The sequence below is a fragment of the Telopea speciosissima genome, chromosome 10 (genome assembly GCF_018873765.1).
Source record: "Telopea speciosissima isolate NSW1024214 ecotype Mountain lineage chromosome 10, Tspe_v1, whole genome shotgun sequence".
Classification (NCBI taxonomy): Eukaryota; Viridiplantae; Streptophyta; class Magnoliopsida; order Proteales; family Proteaceae; genus Telopea; species Telopea speciosissima.
The window spans coordinates 51,749,964-51,772,274 of NC_057925.1; the positions used below are offsets into that span (position 1 = coordinate 51,749,964).

The 22,311-nt window shown below is 40.1% G+C and overlaps 1 protein-coding gene across 1 annotated transcript; it reads right to left on the reverse strand.

Moving 5' to 3' along the window:
- Positions 1–14,710: 14,710 nt before the first annotated feature.
- On the reverse strand, positions 14,711–16,882 carry LOC122643967 (probable arabinose 5-phosphate isomerase). The gene is made up of 3 exons (XM_043837547.1): positions 16,161–16,882; positions 15,202–15,425; positions 14,711–15,091 (listed from the first exon to the last, which is right to left on the reverse strand). Exons 1-3 carry the CDS (start codon positions 16,806–16,808, stop codon positions 14,935–14,937), a joined length of 1,029 nt encoding a protein of 342 aa, XP_043693482.1. The 5' UTR covers positions 16,809–16,882; the 3' UTR covers positions 14,711–14,934.
- Positions 16,883–22,311: the final 5,429 nt, after the last annotated feature.

Below are 22,311 nucleotides of genomic sequence, written 5' to 3' on the forward strand. Positions count from 1 at the left end.
TTAAAATACAAAAATAAAACTCAATACTCTTTAGAAAACAAATCTATTTTTTTTGGCAATAAAAAAACCATTAAGCAGAAATAAAGGAAAATACATTATCAGCTAACCTATGGGCAAAGGCTATAAGACATCAAACCAGTTCTAAACATCCATATGTCCAAATTCTTTAATTACATTCTAAATATCAAACAGAAATATAGAAAACCCCCAAGACCATTCCCCATACCCTGACTCATAAACTCCATCAGGTTTTGGCAATCAATCCAAATGATGACGATAGTGGCTCCTAATTGTCTGGCTTTTTGCAGTCCTTCGTGCATTCCCCTTGTTTCTGCCTTATGTGCTCTCCCTATATATCCAAAATTCAAGGTTGCATCAACAAATTTTTTATGAAAAGCAACAACTGAATCCAATCCTGCTTCAACAGAATCAGCAGAGAAACTAACATCATAAATTATAATGCATGATCCCGGTTAGAGCAATTCATAATACTCAGAAAGGGACATATAAACAGATTGAGGAGTAGGAGACGACTCATTGTGCATAGAAGGTAACTGAAGCAGACCTAAATCAGCTACCCATCTATTAATATTTTCCATGATACTCATAGGATCCGGGCAATATTTAGACCTCAGCGCTGATTCCCTAGCATTTCATAAGAAATAACAAGTGATGGAAAAAAAAAATTGAGACTATGAAGGAGACATCAGATTTTGTTAGAAGTGGTGAATTAAACAAATTGTTAAACAAAACTTGTAAAGAAGGGGCTTGGAGTTACTCGTTTAATCCCAAAACCCTGCAACTCAAATACTTTTAAAAAAGGATCAGACAAGAAAATGTGCCAATCAGTTTCTCTCTTAGTGAGACAAAAGGAACAAGATTCTTCAACATTCAAAAAATGACATAAATTACTTCTATTGGCAATACCATTATTTAATAATTTTCACATAAACAACTTAAATTTTGGATGCTTCTTAGACTTCCATAAAAAAGACCAAATGTTCTTCCCATTTCCCTGTAACGTCACCAAAGAACTATGAGAATTCTAAACACAATGATTCTCGAGAGAGAAACCTAACAGTCACTTTAGTTGTAAGATTACCATTCTTAGATTTGGAACGAAAGAAAATCATCATGTTGAGAAGTAACTAGAACTGAAATGATTTTCGAAAAAAACAAATGGTGAAAAAAAAATATAATTAATCAAAGAGATATCCTAATTTCTACCAGTTATTAGATCCGAAACATTAGTAACAAGCCTAGGACAGTTATATCTAGGACAGGTAAATTCTTGATTAGTTTGGCAACCAAGGGTCTTTTCAAATATCAATGGATGATTCAGTACCTACTTTCCAACAGACTAATTTCCTTAAAGAGGGAATAACATGACAGGTACTATTCCACACCTAAGAACCCCTCTTTGAGTTAAAATCATAAGCTAAAATATTACTCCCGAGGAATATTTTGCTTTCAAAACATGGCTCCATAACAAAGAAGGGTTATTGAGGAGTCTCAATCCCAACCTAACTAATAGAGCTTCGTTATGGACAACGCTTAACCAAAACCCTAGGCCACCCATACTTTTCGGCTTACACCCATACGCCCATCATGGTATTAATGATATCTTCTTATGTGATTTAGTGTTCCCTCATCAAAACTTGGCATTAATCCTATCTAATTGCAAACAAATCTTTTTAAGGACCATGAAACATTACATTAGATAAATAGGGACCAAACTAAGGACCAACTTAATGAGAATTGACCTACCAGTCTGGAATAGCAGAGGAACCTTCCAACAACTCAACAAGCCAATTTACTTTGAACCTGATTTATAATACTAATCAAATGTCTGCTCTTGGACTTAATAAAAATGGAGCCCTCAACAATGGAGCCCCCAGATTATCGCAAGGACATTTCTTTCATTCCCAGGTAATGATAAATCTAAAACCTATTTAGGAAACTTATCTCTCACCTTCCTAAGATCTCTCAGTCCCTTCCTCTTAGAATCTCTACTCCCTCCATCTGATCAAACATCCATCACACATACTCTATCTCTCTCTCTCTCCAATTTTAATCCCAAACTACCACCATCCCTCCTAAAATATCTCCTTTTTTTTTTTCTCTCTAATATATACTTCTTTTTAGACAAGTAAGAATTTCATTAAACAAGAAAGATATTATATTCGGTAATAAATACACTGGTCAAAATCATTTATTATAAAATGACAAAACTCATCTAGGGAAACAAAAGGATAGATAATAGTCTCTACATCCCTACTATTAAGCGTAGACGCAATTAAACGCTGATTGATTAAGCTCCCTCCAAAACATGATGATAATCACTCCAAGAAAGCTTCTCCTTCTTATGCAAATTAGACCTTTTAAATGCTGAATTGACCATGGCCCATTTATGATTCCCTTCAAAATATATATGGCCACTTTCGAATCCGAACGGATAGAGATCTGAATATATCTTTCGATGCACAGCACCAGACCTTTATAAATAACATTCATCTCCATACATAAAACAGATTTTTCATTACTAACACCCATCATAGGCAAATATAGCAACACCAGCTGCATCACGAATCAAACCACCATAAGAGGTCTTATCCTGATTCATAGAACTATCATAGTGCAATGCAACTACATCAGTAGGCGGAATATCCAAGAACAAGGTTTTGGAACTGAAACTATGATATTGAAATCCTCAATTATCCACAAGCAGCTTATTTCTTGTATTTTGAGACCCAGAGAGAATAATAGAGTTGTATCTCAACAAAACATCCCCCTTGATGTCTGATAAGATCTGAGTGCGTCCTTACTTTATTACAAAAAAAAACCTGAATTCTGCTCCCGCCACAATTGATGAATAATAGAGTATAAGGTCAGTTTACCAACTATATGAATGGATTTATCTCCACTGCACTCATGTCTAACCCAAATGGCCTCTCCAATTACATTTTCTTTGTCTTCTATTTGGGGAACATAAATAATTAACTTCACTATTGGCTACCATGGTTGGGAAAGTAGGATTTTTTCGGCTCTGATACCAATTTGATACAAACCTGAGAGGGTAAGCAAGCCAAGATCGAGAGCTGGTAGAGAATAGGGATAGATACTAGGAAGTTTAGGTTTTGTTGAAAGTGTTCCAGGTTAGCAAGTGAGAAGGACAGAAAGGAAGGTAAAGGGTTAGGCTTCAGCTATGATTGTATAGGGTGGTTGTGTGAGGGCTTGGTTCAGGCTTGGGCAGCAATGGTTGTCGCAAGGACAGGGCATATGAATAGATCCTGAAATAAGAGTTGTTGCTGTAAATTTGTTGATGGAAGCTTGAGGTTGAATATGATAAAACAAAAGATAAATTTGGCAAACTAGAGTCCCACTAGTTGCCCACCATAGGAGTCCCACCTAGGCACACCAAAAGAGATCCATTTTTGGCCACTTGAGTCCAAAAGTAAGAATTCTCAAAGAGAGTTTTTTTATTTTTAATTTATGATTGTCAAGAGAGGCTCCCATGGTTTCTCTTTATACAGCCCAAGGTATGGAGGCTAAATGCCTCTTTAAACTACAAAATACAATAAAGAGACTTTCGGGATTCCAAGACAAAAGTAATTCCCGAGAAGTCAAAGTGAAAAGACCAAAGCAAAACTAAAACTTAGTACTAGACTCTTTGACTACTACTTAGAAAACTGAAAAGACTAATTAATAGTCATAGGAATAAGAAAAGGGTCATAAACATGCCTTGGAATACAAAAAGTCAAGCACTAGAAACTAGGAGAACTAAAGAGATATTCTAGTTGCTTCCTAACAAGGCCACTAGATGCACATCAGCAGAACCGCAGGGGCTTGGACGGCCCTGGCCAGCCTAGGCTGAGATTTATGGGCTGGGCTTGGGCCTGCACAAATATTTTTTGGAGAATAGACGTGCTAGCCTATTGGCTGGTGGATGCCCTGCATCACAACCCCCATTACCACCACCTTCAAAACCAGCACCACCAGAACCTGCATCACCTACTCCACAAGAGCTTCTCACATCATTAGTAGCAGCCCTTCAGAAGGAATAAGAGAGAAAAGTTGTGTCCCCTCCCTCACATTCCTTCTCACTTCCTCACCCTTGGTTGAAAGTCTAGCTGATGGTTGGCGAGAGCAGGAAGACCTCCTCAACTCAATACACGAACCATTCACTCTCTCATGCAACCAATAAACAAGAGAGAGAGAGAGAGAGAGAGAGAGAATGATGAAGAAGAAACATAATACAACTCCGGTAAAAGGAAGACAATAATAAACGATCTTATATTTACTTCCTCTACCTCCAGTGCATGGCCCAAGTTTTCTGCTTAGTTCATTGTCAAATAATGGATTTCAAATTATTACTAACTCTTAAGTGGACCCTTTCAAATGAATGGAACTTACATTGAGTCCCACCATGTAAAAGGTATGTGTTACAAATAATTCTTTATAGGCAAAAATTCATTTAGACAGTCCATACTGATAAGCTTCTTAAGAGGGGCCACAATTTTGAGCCACCTGGTTGACCAACTGACCGTTGTATTAGTTGTACACCTTATGGATTAGCCATGTGTCAAATTTCATACTCAAATTCAATCAAATTTCCACCCATGTATGTTCATGCATCCTTGTATTTTTAAGTAATATGTGTATGTCTTTTCTCCTAATCCCTAGATCTTTAAAGCTTAATTTTACCACATGGCTAACTCCATTTGGGCGGAAGCTTGAGACTGAGAACCTTGGGATCTACCCATCCATAAAATTTGAGCCCCATCCCATCTGTATTTATGCAATCAGCCAATCTATCATGTGGCAGATATTTGGGCTGTCATGAAAGCTTATCAGAACATGCTGTCCTAATAACTTTTCCCCTTTATTTTTTTTTAAATAAAAATGAACTCAAATTAATTAAAAACTTGTTCCAAGTTGCTCAAGCAAGTCAGATAATCATAAAAGCCACAAATTAAGCATCCATCATAATTATAAATTAAACATCCATCAAAATAGCCTCAGCACAAATTAGAATCCACCCGAAATTACAAATTAACCATCCATCAGAAATTACTACAAGTTGGCTAATGTGTTCATAATGGCATCCAACCCAAAAGCCCAAGCTTCAGGCTGGAGAGGCCCTTCCAAGGTCATAAGCCAAACTGCCGCACACTACCCGACCGATGTGCGACTAAACTCCCCTCCATTCTTGGCCATGGAGCGCATTCACTGCATCAGTTCAGCATCCATCATAAACTAAATTTGTTCAATGGAGTTGTCTAAACTAGAAAGGTAATCTCATAACAAAAGTCAAAATCATGTCCTTATTGGCCTGAGACTTCATCAACCACAGTCAACGTCCTTTCTCTCCTTGTTTTCTTGTTCTCATTCAAGTAACCTAATGCATCTTCAAGTGTTGACGCATCAAAAGCCTTTGATTTTCATCATGTCGAATTATATCTCATTTTTATTATGTGAACAACTATGGTAATTATCAGTTATCGTGCTTAATCATGAGGACTTATAACTGCAATTCTACATCAAGTAAAGCTGCCTATCAGTTCGACTTGATGACCCAGGACAAATTATAAACCCCACTTAAATCCTGCAGGTCATGGCCCATGAGATCAGAATCAACAATCACCATACATCAAACTGAATTCTTAAGGCCAAAGCCTGCAATGTTCTGGACTGATCAGCAACCAATCCACCTCCAAAAGCAATGAAAATTGGTAGCTATTTCATCTACAAATCCAACTAAACTAAAAATACTAGCTTCATAAGAACCATTATGACAGACCAGTTGATCCGGTTACCATGCAACCATAACGATGAAAACCAATCTTTTTCCTTCTGAGAAATGACCATAGTAATTAAGAATTTTCATTAGATTGGTTAAAAAAATCCTAGATGTAAGAGCTCAGAGTTGGATAAACTAATTGGAGATTTACTCACACACACAATAACCCAAAGTTTGCAATGATGTGATAGGCGAAAACCATAGCTACTGAATGCATAGAAAAAAAAATCTATTCATGATTCATTAAAGAGTCAGATATTACTGGAAGCACTTCGACTATAACAGAATCTTATTATGGATCATCTTATCAATTTACTAATGTAAGTAACTAGCAAGCGTTAATGTAACAGTGTACAATCAATATTCAACTTGGCGATAGTAGCCCTTATCAGTCGAGTCCAATCTAAGGAGAGCACGCCTATTAAAAGAGAGCTAGCACAACAATGTATTGAGCAGAGCAGAGACATGCAAGTAAATAGGAAATCACATTATTGTGGCCAAAGTATTCAACCATGCAAAAAGTCCATAACTCAAAAAAGTTTAAGATGGCAAATCATATGTACAGACATCATTGATAGTTGACATCCCAATAGCTAACGTAAACAAGCATAAGAGGAAACTGAAGAGAGAAATAGCAAAATGACCATTAAAATGGTGATGCTGCCCAATATTTACCGTAAGTAGTTTAACATAATCTGTTTGATATTCGAAGCATATGGGAGGTTTCATGAAATAGTATTCCTGTTTTCCATATAACATTCAAAGAAGCATAAATGAATTTTGCAATCTTGAATGGCTAACATCAAGACAAACACCATTAATCTCAAACATCCATTCCTTCATTGAACAATTTGTGTATACTAATATAAGACAAAGAATAAAGCAGTTGGTGTGTTTGGTCCCTTTCTACTATCAGAACTCGCGCTTTTGAAGCCAGGTAAACATGGTAACCTCATCTTCCAAGAAATGACAATACTGGAATGTGCAAAGAAACAGAATAATATTCATGAGCAATTAGATCACAAGTACTCGTCCTATGATGCACCATTCATCATCATTCATTGTCTATTGAAACCATAGTTTGTCAACGGCGTCTAGGCGACCCAAGGTGTTGGGGGGGGGGGGGGCTGGATGCAAGGCGACCAAGGCACCTAAATGCCTAGGCAACTGACAACTATGATTAAAACATCATAAGGAGAATGATGTGGAAAGAAGAAATAGGAGTAAGATGCATTTCTTTCTCCAGAGAGAGAGAGGTAACATACCGACTGAAGATGCTGACGTCTGCTTGAGATCATATGCAGGAAACTTTAAATTGGTTCAATCTGAGATGCAACCATCCAAATCAGTATAAAAACAAAAACTAGAAAATTAAAATCAGTGTAAGAAAGATGAAGGAAGGAGCAGATAAGAAACCTGGAAAACTTCAGTATGCAACCGCGGACAATGGCGGATTTTAGAGTGAATCACGGCAGCTCTTGCATGTATTTGTATGTCTTCAAGCCCTGGATTCCACAAACCACAGTTTCCCTAGAAAATCAGGAGGAAGGGGAGGGGGGAGGGAGTGCCATTGACGACTTCTACATGCAGAGTCTCGAACAGTTGGGGACGGATGCTTGCTCAATCCATCGGGCCCCAATGAACAAATTCCAGACAATGACCCCACCTCCAGTGAGCAAATTCCGGACAATGAACCCGTAAAATTTGCAGGACATCATTTTACAAATTTTGCTCCACAGAGTAAAATATTTTGCTGAATCCTAAATTTCTTAATTAAAAGAAATGTCAAAAAAAGTTGCATCCCATAAAATATTAACAAAAAATAAATGGAGCCCTAGTGAGTAAGCTTAGTCTGTGTCTTTTGTGTTACTATCATTTGCATATGGTGTGCTATTTCCTGTTCTCAGTACAAGTGCGGGTGCCAATGCAATAAAATTTGCATGGATTACCCAAAAGAAATAAAAAAACTCGAAAACAACTCTATCTTAACCCTTCAACCCTAATTTTTCTTTTCATTTTTACTGTTGTTGGACCGTGGTTTTTGAACATTTTCTTGAGCATCAGATTCACAGATTAAAGAACCACAATTAGGCCCAAAATATTACCAGCAGCAGCATCTTGAAACGAATTGGTTGGGGGGGGGGGGGAGGGTAGGTAGGATGAACCTTAGGTTCAGACTAAACACCTCCCGAACAAAGTCCCAAGCAAACCCAAAAAGTCAACAAAAGACAACCTTCTCAGATGAAAGTTAAACTCTGACGATCAATCACAAATATTTATTATAGATGTCCTTTGGAAGATAGGAATGATCTATTGAAAGTTGTTGAGATAAGGCTATGTTACCCACTAGGGGTAACCTAATCCTAGTTGGCTTTCCTTTCTTATTTTAGTTTGATTAGTTTTTAATTGTTTTTTCCCCGTTTTTCTCCCCTACACGATTTCTATTTGGGATTCCTAGTTATAGTGGGAATTCCTAGTAGGAATAGGATTGGGGGGGATTCCTATCTTTGCTGTAATTTGTTGTTATTATAAATAAGAGGCTGGGATGATCGATCAGATCATCTAAGCATTAATTCCTAGGCTGTTTACATGGTATCAGAGCCTAATCTGATCTAGGAACAGCTACTCTCGATTTCTGGTTCTCTCCTCTCTCTTATTTCTCAGTTTTTTCTTTTTTTCTTCCTCTCCACCACTCTCGGCCTCTTTCTCTCCATCAGGGCAGCAACTATGAGGTGATAGAATGCAAATTTAGTTGCTGCCCTCAATGTCACCTCATTGAAGATCAAAGAACAGAGGTGTGACCTATTTCTGCCGGCAGGTTTTTTCCATCCTTGGAGATCGAGCTATTTTTCAACTGGAGTTTGATTTCTGCACTTATGGAGTTTGGTTCCTGCTATTAGTGGTCTGCACCAGTCCTTGTTTGAAGACTGCAGCATTGGTTTAGATCCAATTCTGCATTTTTTTTTTCTGCATCTTTTTCCTGCAATCAGGGTTTCTGCAATCAGATTTTATTCCTAAATTTGGCAAGAATTTAGGGCTTTTTATTGGCTTATTAGAAAGAGCTAATTTTTGGCAGATATCTTCCCTGCTATTAGAGGGAAACTCGACATCAGTTTCAGCCCATTCTGCAGGCTGAAAATTCGGCAATTTCAAAACCCATTATTCACACTCGAATCAGGTTTTTTGAAGATCTGATTTTTACTACTGCTTGGCTGAATCATGGGTGACTCAGAGATGACTACTGCTACTTCTGGAGGAGATCAAACAAGGTCTGATTTTCTCCCTTATGCTGCTGCCATCAAGCTTGATGGTACAAACTACTTAATTTGGGCCAGATCATTATCCCTAACAGTGGCTGGAAGGGGACTCACTGGCCATCTTACTGGCACCACCAAACAACCTACTGAAGAAGGGGCTGCTCGTACTAAATGGGCTGCCAATGATGCAATGGTAATGTCCTTTATTCTAAACTCTATGACCACTGACCTCTCTAGTCAGTATCTTCTCCTTGACACTGCTACACAAATATGGACAGCTGTCAATGGCACTTATGGTCGTTCAGGTAGTGGTGCTCAGGTTTATGAAATTAGAAAGACACTCCAAAACACTACTCAGAAGGAGATGTCTGTCACCAAATACTATGCTACCCTCAAGTGTTTATGGCAACAATTGGATCACTATGCTCGGTTTCAGCCTACTACTGCTGCTGATATTACTGCCTACCACACCTATGTAGACCAATTCCGTGTCTATGATTTCCTGGCTGGCCTCAATGATGACTATGACCCTATTTGGGTGCAAGTCCTTGGACGGGTTCCTTTCCCTACTCTAGAGGAGACCTTTTCTTATGTTCACAGTGAAGAGACACGCAGGGCTGCCATGATGATTACTCCCAAAGTTGAGAGATCAGCCTTCCAGACTGCTGGTTCTACTCCTGTTGCTTCTGCTGACAGTGTTGCTACTTCTACTACTACTACCAAAGAGCCTGTTAAGTGTGAGCATTGTCACAAACCATATCACACTAAGGCTCAGTGTTGGAAATTACATGGGAAGCCAGCTGATTTTGAGGCTAAACGTGGTCGTGCTAAGTCTAAAAACAAAGCTAATCACACTGAAAGTATAGCTCCAACTCCCACTGCTGACATCGGGTTCTCCCAGGAAGAACTCCAAGCTCTACGTCATATGCTAAACACATCTGCTGCCTCTACTACATCTGCTGCCAATTCAGGTTCCTTCTTTGCCCATACAGGTATTTCCTTTGCTGGTCATTGTGCATCAGTAGCATCCACTCCATGGATCATAGACTCTGGTGCTACTGATCACATGACAGGTTCTTCCAGTCTTTTTAATACATATTCTCCTGCTTCTGGTAAGGATAAAGTTAAAATTGCTGATGGGTCCCTCTCCTCCATCTCAAGGAAAGGATCCATTGGTTGTTCTCCTTCTCTTACACTGTCATCTGTGTTGCATATTCCCAAATTTACAACTAACCTTCTTTCCATTAGCAGTATCACTAAATCCCTTAATTGTAAAGTGACTTTTTTTCCCACTCATTGTGTCTTTCAAGAACTGGACTTGGGGAAGACGATTGGATCGGGTAAAGTGCATGGTGGATTGTACCTACTTGATAGCGATCCTAAACATACTCAGAATTTACCTTCGGCATCTTTCTCCTCTGACTTACATAAATGGCACTCTAGACTAGGCCATCCCCCCTTAGGTACTTTATCCAATTTATTTCCTGCATTAGTTAAAGACTATAATAAGGAAGACTTTTTTTGTGAGCCTTGTGTCTTGGCTAAACAGACACGTTCAACTTACCCTATTTCTAATAAAAGATCCTCTTCCTTATTCCATATTGTTCATACTGATGTGTGGGGGCCTAGTAGGAAATCTTCCCTGACTGGCCATCGGTGGTATGTCACTTTTATTGACTGCTATTCTAGGTTCACTTGGGTATACCTTATGCACACAAAAAGTGAAGTTTTTTTATGTTTTCAGCACTTTCATCAAATGATTAAGACCCAATTTAATGCCACTCTTCAAATTTTAAGGAGTGACAATGGGAAAGAGTATATGGAAGGTCAGCTCCAAAAATACCTTACTGCACATGGAATCCTCCATCAGACCAGCTGTGTCGATACTCCAGCCCAAAATGGTGTGGCTGAGAGAAAAAACCGCCACCTCTTGGAGGTGGCTAGGGCTCTTATGTTTGCTCGCAACGTCCCTTCCCTTTATTGGGGGGATGCTGTCCCTACTGCAACCTATTTAATTAATAGGTTGCCCAGTCGGGTTCTTCTTTCGCAAGCCCCTATTGAGCTATTACTTGGCTCTTTTTCCTTTATAGTCCCACCTAAAGTTTTTGGCTACGTTTGTTATGCCAGGGATACAAGGTCCCTTGGTAAACTTGATCCACGTAGCCTCCGCTGCATTTTCTTGGGATACTCTGCTACCCAAAAAGGGTACAAATGTTACTACCCTCCATCCCGCAGGATTTTTGTCAGCATGGATGTTGTCTTTCATGAAAATGTTCCATATTATGTGTCCCCACCTCTTCAGGGGGAGAGTGTTAGTGAAGATGTGCTGACTATTGACTCTCCACCTCCACTTCAGTCTATTTACCATGACTCTGAACCAGTTCGGCCTGCCCCTGGTACTCCCCCTGAGTCAGGGGGAGAGGTTCCTATATAGGGGGAGACCATTTCTATTCAGGGGGAGCAAGCTACCCCGGTCCAGACTCCTGTCCGGAGGACTATTAGTAAATTTCAGAGGAGGATTGATGCCAGTAATATGAAGACCTATGCAAGGAAACATAAGCAGGTCCAATCAACTGTTGCTCCAGTACCCATCCAATTGCCAAACCCGGATCCAGAACCTGCCTCTCCACCTGGTAATGTTCCTGATTTACCTATTGCTCTTCGCAAAGGTGTCAGATCTTGCACTCAGCATCCGATATCTCATGTTGTTTCTTATGATTCCCTTTCCCCATCCTTTCGTGCCTTTGTTTCCTCTCTTTCTTCTGTTCGTATTCCTAACAATTGGCAGGAAGCTTTATCAGACGGAAAGTGGAAGCTGCTATGATGGAAGAAATGGAAGCCCTGAAAAAAAATAACACATGGGAGCTTGTGGTTCTTCCACCTGGGAAGAAAACCGTTGGATGCAAATGGGTGTTTGTGGTGAAACAGAAGGTGGATGGCATTGTGGATAGGTATAAGGCATGACTCGTGGCCAAAGGGTTCACTCAGACATACGGCATTGATTACCAGGAAACTTTTGCACTTGTTGCCAAGTTAAATACTGTTCGTGTGTTATTATCTTGTGCAGTCAACCTTGGATGGGATTTGCAGCAGCTAGATGTAAAAAATGCCTTCCTAAATGGAACACTGGATGAGGAGGTGTATATGGACATTCCACCAGGATTCTCTTGTGACAGAAACCAAGGAAAAGTATGTAAATTGAAGCGTGCACTTTATGGGCTGAAGCAGTCACCTCGAGCATGGTTTGGGCGGTTCCACAAGGCCATGATTTCTGTGGGCTATAAGCAGAGTAATGCTGATCACACACTCTTTATAAAGAGGGTTGGTGAAAAACTCACTATTCTTATAGTCTACGTTGATGATATAGTGGTCACTGGCAATGATGGTGATGAGATCAGATGGTTGAAGACTTTCCTTGGACAAGAATTTGAGATTAAGGATCTAGGGAAACTACGATACTTTCTTGGGATTGAAGTAGCCAGACCTTCTAAAGGCATTTTTCTCTCCCAGAGGAAGTATGTCCTAGATTTATTGGTTGAGATCGGGTTGCTTGGCTGTCATCCTTGAGATACTCCTATGGACCCTACTGTTCGACTCAAGGAGAAAGAGGGTGAGCCTGTTGATAAAGGCCGGTACCAAAGACTTGTAGGGAAGCTAATTTATCTGTCACACACTCGTCCTGACATTGCTGTCGCCGTGAGTACTGTGAGCCAGTTTATGCATGATCCCTACTCTTCACATATGGAGGTTGTTCTTCGTATCTTGCACTATTTGAAGTCAGCTCCTGGAAAAGGAATTCTTTTGTCTACCCATGGCCATCTACGGATTGAAGCATACACTGATGCTGATTGGGCTGGTTCTATAGATCGCAAGTCTATTTCTGGGTATTGCTCCTCTGTAGGTGAAAATCTTGTCACGGGGCGTAGTAAGAAGCAAAATGTTGTTGCTCGTTCTAGTGCCGAAGCTGAGTTTCGAGCTATGGCACAAGGGATTTGTGAGTTACTCTGGCTTAAAGGGCTGCTACAAGATCTTGGTGTTCCTATTCGTCTTCCTATGATGTTGTACTGTGACAACAAGGCTGCAATCAGCATCACACACAACCCAGTACAGCATGATCATACCAAGCATGTTGAGGTGGATAGGCATTTCATCAAAGAGAAGTTAGAAGAAGGGTTGATTTGCATTCCCTTTGTGACGTCTACTGATCAACTTGCAGATATCTTCACTAAGGGATTGTCTGGGAAGCTGTTTTATCCCAATCTAGTCAAGTTGGGCATGATCGACATCTTTGCTCCAACTTGAGGGGGAGTGTTGAGATAAGGCTATGTTACCCACTAGGGGTAACCTAATCCTAGTTGGTTTTCCTTTCTTATTTTAGTTTGATTAGTTTTTAATTGTTTTTTCCCTGTTTTTCTCCCCTATACGATTTCTATTTGGGATTCCTAGTTATAGTGGGAATTCCTAGTAGGAATAGGATTGGGGGGGATTCCTATCTTTGCTGTAATTTGTTTTTATTATAAATAAGAGGCTGAGATGATCGATCAGATCATCTAAGCATTAATTCCAAGGCTGTTTACAAAAGTAATTGAAGAAATATGAAATCTGAAACCAAAATCCAGCAAGTAGAAAATTTCAAATTAAATGAAATCAGAAGGCCAGATCAGTGTAAGACTCAACTTGAGTTTCCCCCTTGAATGTCTAACTCAAATCCCAAATCATGAAACAGATCTAGAGTCTAGATTAAAAGTAATTTCAAAATTCAGGTCTGAAATAGAACATAGGACAGAAAACAAGAGATTTCTAAAATCAGCAGAGTCAAACTCAGATCAGGGGGATACCCTAGACGAAGCCCAGTAATGGAACACCCTTTAATACACCCAAGTCTGACCCCTAACCGATGACTGAATCTGTTTCAGGTGATAAAACAAGTCTGACAGAAGAATAAACCAAAACAGGGATACCGAAGGTTGTATAGATCAGGCCTTAATGGGGCTAAACAGGAAGAAAAAATTGAGAGGACTATTAATAGAGCGAAGAGGATTAATCCAACACAGCTCAAACATCAAACACAGCACAGCAGAATCGATGGAAGATTGGATTCAGACAGTACCTTGTTAACAGGGGGAAAAAAAGCACAGTATAGGAGAGAAATAAGAGAGATAACAATGGCTTCCCACCAATGGATCAGAGTCCCACTGTCAAAGCCTTAACCTAAGACTGTATCGCACAACATACTTGCAGAGAAATCAACTTCATTAATCTTAAAAATCAAATGTACTCTTGGCTCTATAAGCTTGTATAGAAAACTAGAATTTAATCCTATTATGAGTTATGACTATGAAATCAAATCCTAGTATGACTATGAATTCAAATCCCATTGCTAATTACAACTCATAACTGAAAAAGGAAACATGGTATTAATAGGAAAACTTAATTTAAAATCCTACTGCTAAACTAAGCCCACAGTTGGGTTGGGCTGGAATTAAGCCCCATTGAGCTGGGCCTTCTTCTTCTTGTGGGAGTAGGTTATGTACTCCTACCCCTGCATCACAAATATTGCTGCTTTTATGAAATGGCTGAAAATGTCAGTTGATTGTGAGTGTGTTATGTCATCTCCTGTAAGATGATGATGAGATAAATGGGAGGAGTGGGGGAGAAAATTGTAAGGTATTCATACAATTTGGCAGAGGTAAATCTTACAGACAATAAGTAGGTCTGAAAGACCAAGTCAATGAAGGAATAATATGCTTTTCATGTTTCTTCATTTCTGAATTAATCAAAGAACAGAAGATCCCCATTTTTAACTGGAGGATCTGCATCTCAACAGATACAGAGAATCATAGCATTGCTACCATGCAGAATAGAAAGCTACACTGTTTACAATCCTGCAGAGACCAATCCGTGCAATGTGACAATCCCGATCACCATATTTTGACGGTTGACAACAGGCAAGAATTGCACAGGAGATGGTGGGGACTCCATCTTCTGCATAGCCTCCACTGCCATGGCATCTGGACCAATTGTTCTTGGGTTCCTGGAAAAACCTTAAGGGTGTCAATACTTAATACAGACTAGAAAACAGAAGCTTTCTTTATCTCTGAGTCGCTTATAGGGTTACAGAGAAATCCCCTTTTCTTTTTTTACCTGTTGCACATCTTCCCCACTGTCAGCTTGAAGATGCCCTCTCCACTGGCCTTCAGGGTGCGCCGCAGGTCACCATCTGTGAAAGTCCCAATGAGATGGTACTCATCATCAACAATAAGAAGGCATCCACATCCCTTGCTTGTAAGCTCCACTAACTGATCCATTATCAAATCTCCTTCCCTGCACAGTGGAAGCTCCTCTTGCTTCTTCATAACATCTTTTACCTGCATTGCAAATAATGCAGTCCCAGTAAATCAGAGTCTCGTAAATCATTTTATTTTCTCCTTCTTTGTTTCTTCCCCAATCCTCAATCCCCCCCCCCCCCCAAAAAAAAAAAAACAAAAAAAAAAAGAAAGAAGAAAAACAGTTCTCTTCAAATTGGATAAACAGGTGCTATCGGAAGTACTTACGTTTCAGAGTTATTAGCAATATTTGTCAATGTTATAAAAGGAAAACCCAGATAGGTACTTAGTAATTAGAGAACAGCAATCAATCAAGGGGACAAGAAAATCCCCGCAGTCCTTAAATCCTTCTTGCCACCATCAGTAAGTGAGTTTGAAGGGCTTCAGAAGAAAACAAGTAACCCACTTACTCCCAACTGACAATTTCACTATTAAGTGACTGCTTAGGTCTAAATTACCATGAAAAGCAGCTCTGGTTCAATATTTGGTTCCTAAAATAGCTGAAAAAGGAACTAACTACAAGGCCTAAAAAGGACAGGCAAAAAATCAGAAGGTGGATCCCATTCAATCCTTATTTGAGCTACAACCAAAGAAGCACAGATCTGAAATACCAAGGAAGCATCAGAAAAAAGATTATGACAAGGAAAGAAACGCAATTCTATACTCAATTCTCAACTGAATTCCATCCAGATATAACTTGTCATTATTAAAACAGAGGCTAACAAATTGGGAACAAGAGTAAATTCTATCGTCACTTCAATTCATAGTCAATCTCACCTTGAAGATTAGGCTTTTTCCAATCTTCCCAGCTGGATGATTCGCCGCATACTCATCCTTGGTCAAATTCCTCGCACTCATCAGAGCAATGGCAACAGTGTCCCCGAAAACCATCTGAATCGCCGTGGATGTCACCGGCGCCAGATCAAACGGGCACAATTCTCTCTCCAAAGGCAAATGTACATTCAAATCACAAACATTGGCCAACAAATTCCCCTCCGAGGAGGTAATGGAGATCAAGAGCACACCTTTCGCCTTGGCGCAGGGAACCAATTTCAGGAGCTCTTCAGTATTCCCCGACTTACTAAAGAGAACAAGAAGATCTAAATTGGACAAAATGCCGATATCTCCATGAAGAGCATCGAGAGGAGACAAGAAAGCCGATCGAATGCCAAGAGAGACGAGGGTTTGAGAGATCTTCTGAGCGACGAAACCAGATTTGCCGACGCCAGTAAAGAAAATAGTGCCTTTGGCGTTCAAGAGAGTCTGCGTGAAAGATAGGGTTTGAGAAACGTCAAGGTTCTGGAAGAAGAAATTCATGTATTTCTGCTGGCATTTGAAGAGATTGAGAAGTTCGTTAGGGTTTATTTGGGTTTGGGTTTCTTTTGGAGGTTGAGAAACATCTGACCATGGAGCTAGAGAACCCATTACACCTCCCTACTTCAGCTTCCGTTGTTGCAGAGAGAGAGAGAGAGAGAAAGAGATCTGAGAGAGAAACAGTGTCGGTGGGCTAAGTGTGTGTGTGTGTCTGAAATCTGAATGAAGGCATTGTTATATGACCCGGGGCGGTTGGTGCAGTGCCAGCTAAGTAAAGAAATCCGTTATTTTACGAGGTAAACGTGTTTTTAAAAGATCGGGATAGGGACGTGACGGACCGGGGTCTGACGTGTCGGTGGTGGTTGATCTTGACCGTTCATTGGTGGGGCCAGATCAGCTATTTTGTTTGGATCTTGTGGACGGGGCTTCTTTCTTCCACCTTGTCCACTCTACATTCTGGTGTTAAGTGGTTAGCTTCTTCCTTCTTCCTTCTTCCTTCTTCCCTTGGCCTTACTTTAAAGTGTGCATCTGTGTGTTTGTGACTTTTCTCTTTTTTGTGCTTTGAGGAACCTTCCTTGTTGGCTTGGTTAACAATTTCGTGTATTTATGACAATAACACGTGTCAAGATTTATACTTTAAAAAAAAAAAAAAATTCATTCTTCTTCTCCCATTGATGTCTTGTAAGTTTGACTTCATTGCTTTTCGGCAGAAATTTAAGCACGACCGTGCACATGCACCGCTGCATTAATTATTTTTGAATTTGCATAAATGCTCATTCAAAATGATCACAAAAGAATGAATCGGTGCATGGAATTTGTCGTTGCCGGGGGTGAGCTAGCACCCCTTCTCTCTTTCTCTCCTCATTGTTATGTTTTTTTTTTTAAGGAAAAAGTTCTCTCTATAGGAGTGTGGCCTACGCCAGCACTCTCATGAATCTATCTCTTTCCTTTTCATATGAAAAGAAACCTCTGCGACTCTGCCCCTTGTTTTGAGAGGGAGAGAGATAGACACATGGGAGTGCTGGTGTAGACCACACTCCCGTATAGAAAACTATTTCCCTTTTTTTATTACTGGTTCAGATGACCATCTCCCAATTTTTTTTCGTAGACGTGACATTGTAGGTAGGGGTATAAGTTTGGCCCAGTCGACCTGAGCCCCCCTTAGCCTGAACAGGATTTAAGCTAAGATACCTTGGCCCTGAAAACGGGTCAAGACTAGGAATTTCTAGCCTGAGTCAACTCCAGTCTAGCCTGACCCTATCTTCTTTTTTTCTCCCGACACAGCCCATGTATCTCCTAAAGATAATTCTGATTGATTTATCAATATGACAACTTGAAATCAGCTGATAACAAGTAGTTTCATGTATAATAATAGATATAATAGTATTTTTTTTTTTGGTAGAAAGAAGATCTATTATAATAATAGATATAATAGTACTTCTTTTATAATAGATATAATAATACTTTAGTAGGAATATACTTATACCATACCTTAGTAACCGATGGTACCTTAAGTTAAAATAAAAATAATTTCAAATCATGTGGTTAAAATATCTTATCTAAAAAGTCAGCCTAACGAACATTAAAAATTGCAAAACAACTTGATATGAACTAAAATATCCAAACCAAAAAAGAAGGAACATAGCACCATAGTTGTCACGCAGTCATGCTCCATGATTAGGGCCACTCAAGGTCAGCTTGACTTGGTCTTCAGAGTAGGTCAAGGTTGGATTTTTTCAAGCCAGTTAGAGCCAAGCCTGGGCCCAACTAAGAGGACTCAAGGTTGGTTGGAGTTTTAAAAAACCCGACCCAATCTGATCCTATTGCAGCACTAATTGTAGGCATATCTTTTTGTTACATTGAAAATGTGATAGGGATCGGATCCCATACATAGTTTTGAAGGTCTTTGTAAGTATCGTGGTCCTTGCGTCTTTGACGAGGATTCCGCAGCCTTCTTTTGTAAGTACCGTGGTCCTTGCGTCTTTGACGAGGATTCCGCAGCCTTCTTGGCGACCGTATTATATTGATATGGATAATATTGTCAATGTATAATATTGATAAATGGGAATTGAGATCATACATAAAAAAATATGCTAACATAACGTGAAGTCGCCACCTAGGGTTAGGGCCTAGGACCCATTAAGTGCAACCCTATCCGTTGTGAATGAAATCGGACTACGTGGTTCCATATGGTCTGACCAAAGGTTCGGGTAAGGGGTCAGGTTACGAGTGTGGGAAGGTGTTAGGCACCCACCTCGCTTGGCCGAAGCCGGTCTCTCTCTATTGGATGTTACATAAGGACGAATGTTTTCTCTCTTTTATTAAGGGGATGGGAGATACTATGAACTACATTCAGACGTTATAAATTGAACTGGAACATAGTAAACTATCTTACGTATATGAAAGACACATACTAAAGCGAGGAAATACGAAAGGACTACATTGAAACAACAAGAATGCAGTAATTATATCTATACGGTTATATTCCCTTGGCTCAGGGGAGATGGACGAATGGACTGATGCCGATTCCTTCTGGGCAAAACAACGGTTCTTTCAAGTGATTTGATGGGGAACAAATGGACAGAATAACGTCTGTAACAAGGAGTTTTGATTGTTAGCCGTACACTGACGGGATAACAATGCCTATGAGCAGAAATGCTTTACGCTCGAAGGGATAATCGAAGGATCTACCCATGCCAAAGAAGGCTTCACTCACTCACACTCTCATAAGGGAAAGAAGAGAAAGGAGGGTGAAAATGGAACAAAGAGGGGTGTAAATCACTTGGGGAGGGTCTCTCTACCCAGAATTCCTTGTTTTTTGGGGGAGGGGGACCCTCCTATTTATAGGGGAGGGGACCCCTCACTCTTGGGCTAAATAAGTCCTCCACGGCGCAGTGGGGGACTTTTCGCCGTGGGTGACATCAGCAAGTTGATGTCACACCCTCTCATGGCGCCTTGGAAATTAAGTACACGTCTCCACGGTGGCGTGGGAGGGAGCCCCACGGCGCCGTGGGAGCGTAGTACCTTTTTCCCTTTGTTTTGGGCCTAAAATGGGCAATTTTGTATTTAGAATGGTTCTTAGGCTTATGGGTCAGGTATAATGTATCGTCCACCGTCCATATCCCGTTGTCATCATCGTCAATCAGGGGATAACAAAAATCAGTGTCTACAGTCTTGTATAACCCCACCTAATGTTTTGAATCATCCTGAAATGGACAAAGAAGATGGCCTAAGAAAATGTTCAAAAATGCTCTTGGAAACGTTGAAGTCAAACGATCTTAAAATCAGTCCAAATTTCATGATCAGATGTATTTCATCAATCATAAAAGCTATTGTATTCAAACATGGTTTGAAAATGTTTTGATTTCCCTCCCTTCCTCATCATTTTGCCACATTTTCATTGAGAAACAGTCGTGACTCCTGACTTCTATTTCTTCGCATCCTTGTTCTTTGAGTGATTTGTAACCCTTGCAAAACCCCTCTAACATCGGACTCTTATGTATCCAAAATCCATAGAAACACTAAGAAATTTTACATTATAAAACAATACAAACCCCTCAACCTACCTCGCAAGTATTGGGTCATAACTGCCATCACAAATGATAATTTCTTTACCCATATTCTGGAGCCTCTGATAATCTAATAAGAGCAAATTACACTCAACCGATTTAGGAACATTTGGAATAGTTATATCTATAGCCCACAAACAAAGATTAGGTTGAACAGACTATTTGTAAACTAATTGTTATTGATGAAGCTTGATTTTAGTTCAGAAAGTGGTTCAAAGGATCTTCGGAGGGCTATTTCGACCTCGAAACGAGCTCGGATGGCCTAAAAAGTAGATACATCACGGTCGAAGTTGTGTAGAACTCATCGAGACCTTCGAAATGATATGTATTTCAACATATATTTAGTTTTGGTCCGACCCTGACTAATAAGTATTTTTGGGTTCCAAGGGCATTTTTATACTTTCTGGGTTATGACTTCTCTATATATTGTTCTTTTCTTTGGGAGGGTTGAAGTAGAGAGTTTGTAACATTTTCAGACATAATGACAACTTATTTGTTGCTCGATCGTGGATGTAGCTTCCCATCTCGGGGGTGAACCACGTAAATCCTTTGTATTGTGTGTTTTGTGTTTTTGTTCTTCTCTGTTTTTTCGTATTCTTCTGCAAATCGTCACATCTGGGTATTGTTTTCTTAACACTAATTGAAGAACAATAGTACGATTAAGAGAAGAGCAATGAAACACATTTATTTCGTACCAACCAGATGTAGTAGAAATGGGTCCCACATTTTTATATTAAAAAGATAAAAAAATATGGACAAAGGATTGCCAGTGATGACTTTGCTACATGTGGGCTAACCAACGAACAAGGAAATCAATTGCTGTCTTGTACAAGGTCTTGTTCTGGAGTCCCAAGCTCATTTAAGTCCATCTCTTCTCCTTTCCCTTCAGCAGTTACTAACTTATATAAGGGGAAGCGAATGCTACCAGGGTGTGTGTGGTACGCTGCCCTGTGTCTATTGACCGTCACAACCCCGTGGACAGGGGCAACTCACGCCCATCTCTTCAGGATTCCTCTTTGCCGATATAGACATTCCAGTCTCCATATTTCATAGCCACAAATGCTAAAAGTCCAACAAACTCCCTACATTAATTGTCATTCTGCCATCTCCAGGGCCTAGTTAGCAACTAGTCCTCCACCACAACTTCTCTCAACCACATTCACAATCCCAACCGAAGGTTACTCCAGTGAAAGCCCAAGAGGTATGAGATCCATGTGGATTTGCCTATGGAAACCCTCATGGGCCTTTCAATAGTCCGATCACTCCCGGCTCTCCGTTAGGCGTTCAAGGTCTTAACTACTACCACTCTCTCTTGTCGCCTTAGTCGTAGATCCCATTGGTGCCTACGCAATCGAGGTCGCCAAGGAATTCAAGGTTTCACCTTACATCTTCTTCCCCTCGCCCGAGAGCTTGATGAACTGGCTCAAGAATAAAGATAGGAATTTTCTCAGTGAGCTGTGGAATAAGTGTTGCATAAGTTTGTTTAAGAGGACCATTTTTGTTTTACATTCTTAACAAACTTGGGCTTGGGCTCAGTAGCTTATTAGGAACTTTAGGCCTCGGGCTGAAACTGTGGGCTTGAAAAGATGCCCAGCTTTACCTGGCCTTGACTATGGGACAGGCCTAGAAACAAGTGAGATGTGGTTCTGCTGGACTGTATATGAAGCCCTAGCTAGCTCATCCGAGCACATAAAAATGGGAATTTTATGTAGAAAAATGACCAAAACCAAACCCAACCCGTCAACTAAAATTGAAACCGAACCGAAACCCATGAAATTGAACCGAAACCAACCCAAACTGACCAATTGACACCCCTACCCTAACCCCCACCAAAAAAATATAAGTTGTGAGGGCTAGGGAAAGTGTTCGATGGTCCCAAACATCTCGGATGCGAACCCACCCAATGAAAAAATTCCATAAAAAAGGCCCCAAAAAAATGGAAAAAGTTCCTAGTTAAGGGGCTTTTGGCAATCTTTAGGCCTCTATGTCTCAAAGCCCATGAAACAATTTTATAGCATTTTCATATGTTTGGTTCAGGTCCAAAT